This window comes from Halyomorpha halys, unplaced genomic scaffold (genome assembly GCF_000696795.3).
Source record: "Halyomorpha halys isolate HHAL.00 unplaced genomic scaffold, Hhal_1.1 Scaffold265.1, whole genome shotgun sequence".
In the NCBI taxonomy this organism is placed as follows: Eukaryota; Metazoa; Arthropoda; class Insecta; order Hemiptera; family Pentatomidae; genus Halyomorpha; species Halyomorpha halys.
In genome coordinates, this window is record NW_027107765.1 from 875975 (window position 1) to 878032 (window position 2058).

The window sequence follows — 2058 nt, forward strand, 5'->3', positions numbered from 1 at the left end:
TCAGTACTTTGGTTCATCATCAATGAGAATCCAGAAAGCAGCCTTCAAGAAATTCGTGCAAATCTCAACAATTCTAATGTAAACTGGGACACAAGGCATCCGGTGACTGGCTCCTACTCCACTTCTTTTTCTGCCACCAGACTCGTGTCCCTTAGGCTACCTTTTTTGTTTCACTTTTCCTAGCAGCTTACTCTCTCCGTTGTACTCCTTCCTCTAAGTAATCGATTATTGCCGAAATAGTAGTTACTGAACGAACAATGTTTTCAATTGTAAACATATGAAGTTGTCATCAACTTATGATGGCTTGTAAAATTGTTTCCATTAATCTTGATTTTCGTTTATAGTATCTCATTTTAGAACTTATCTCCCATTTTTGTGAAAATGGAACCCTCCTTTCTTAACAAATCAAAAACTGGGGGAAACCCTTATGACATTAATGGTCAACATTTCAATCCAGATATGTATTTACAAAAACTATTCAAAGTATGTTGATTTAACTTTATTTACATCTATTTATTCATATTTGTTACTTTTTAAATCATAATACTCAACATTTAAAGTTTGGAACTAAAAGCTTTGTTTTATGAATTTATAGTGTGATGAATATCTAAAGTATATTTGTACACATTTTAAAAGTTTTGATCATTAATTTTTAGGACCTGGCTTTTCCAGAAGTAGCTGTGATTTCATTTATAGATAGTTCATAACATTTCTTATTTCTCATTTTTTTTTTCTAACTCAAGAACTTTATGTCTCTACCCCAAATAAATTAGTAATTGTTAAGTAGAGCAATTTTAAATTTAAAATGCTAAAAATTTGAGGACAAAATTGTAAGTTCACATTCTGACATCTCATTACTGTAAATTATTATTACACCTTTGTTATCTGACTAAGCCATTCATATGATAATCATGAGTGTTGACTTTTTTACCTCTCTGTTTTTTCAACAGATTGAACTCAGTTTTTTTTTTTTCCAAGTTAAGTTATACATATTCATAAACATGTGTACACATTTTTCCAAAATGGTTTTAAATATTAATTAATTTCAACATAGGGGACCTTTTAGCTACAGCTGACACTTCAGGGACCAAGTCCTTGGATTGGATTGAGATTTTTGATTGTCCTTCTGCACAAGGCCTCGACATACTTCATTATGACCTCCTTAAGTATACATGGGTCGTCTTCAATCAGGGATACATTCCATGATCTTCAATAGTTTCCTGTAATCTTCCATCCTAACTGCAAAGTCAGACCACTTTACTTGGCAAGACTTTTGGACCTTCTTCAATGAGGCTGTATTGAATTTCATCCTGACCCTCTTGTTACAGTCACAGTCTCTTCTTGTTTTCAATCCTTTAGAGACCTTCATTTCTGCTATTATGACTCCACTCTGCTGTCTACCTGTTATCCTTTTTTTTATCTCTCTTCTACATACCCTTCAGTCAAACAGGATCTTTGTCAACAGTGGGCTATATCTACATCTCTGCTGCTAATATATAACTCTTTATTTACACTTTTCTTATTTTACATCAAATCATAAATAATAATAAATTAAAGTAGTGGCTACACTTTGTCATCATGTTAAATTTCTAAAGGCCATTCTGCTTTCTGTACCCGGAAGGATTGCAGAAAGATGCTGTAGTCTGCCATTACTAGTCTGGTACAGATCTCCTACTCTCTAGACTGATCATCTGGTTTCAATAAATAAATGAACTATTTTTCACTTATAAATGATCTCTGTGTTATAGAGATAGTTATTCCACTCTTCAATCAGAAAAAGAAACCAACATAGCAAGGATTAAGATTTCTGAATGGAATATAGTCTGGGTGCGGTAAAAAAAAACTCAAATAGTAGAATTATACTATTTTATTGAGCCAACGTTTCGCCCCACGTTACAGGGCTTCGTCAGGGCTAAAAAAGATACAAACACATAGTTACAAAAGGAAAAAAAAAAACAAGTGTAAAATAACAGGGGTATAAAATGTAAAAAAGTAAGATATAATAAGAAAAATTAAAGGTTGTAAATAGTAAATGAAATTCCTTCTATATCGGCGAAA

At 32.5% G+C, this 2058-nt stretch overlaps 1 protein-coding gene across 2 annotated transcripts in view; it reads left to right on the forward strand.

Moving 5' to 3' along the window:
• The first annotated feature begins 255 nt into the window (after nucleotides 1-255).
• Nucleotides 256-2058, forward strand: part of Vps51 (vacuolar protein sorting 51) — an 18261-nt gene continuing 16458 nt past the window's right edge. The window contains exon 1 of one of the 2 annotated variants that reach the window (XM_067046085.1): nucleotides 256-483. In XM_067046085.1, the coding sequence (XP_066902186.1) occupies nucleotides 382-483 (102 nt within the window). In that variant the 5' untranslated portion in view covers nucleotides 256-381. The remainder of the gene's footprint in view (nucleotides 484-2058) is intronic. The other variant, XM_067046086.1, reaches the window with a different exon arrangement.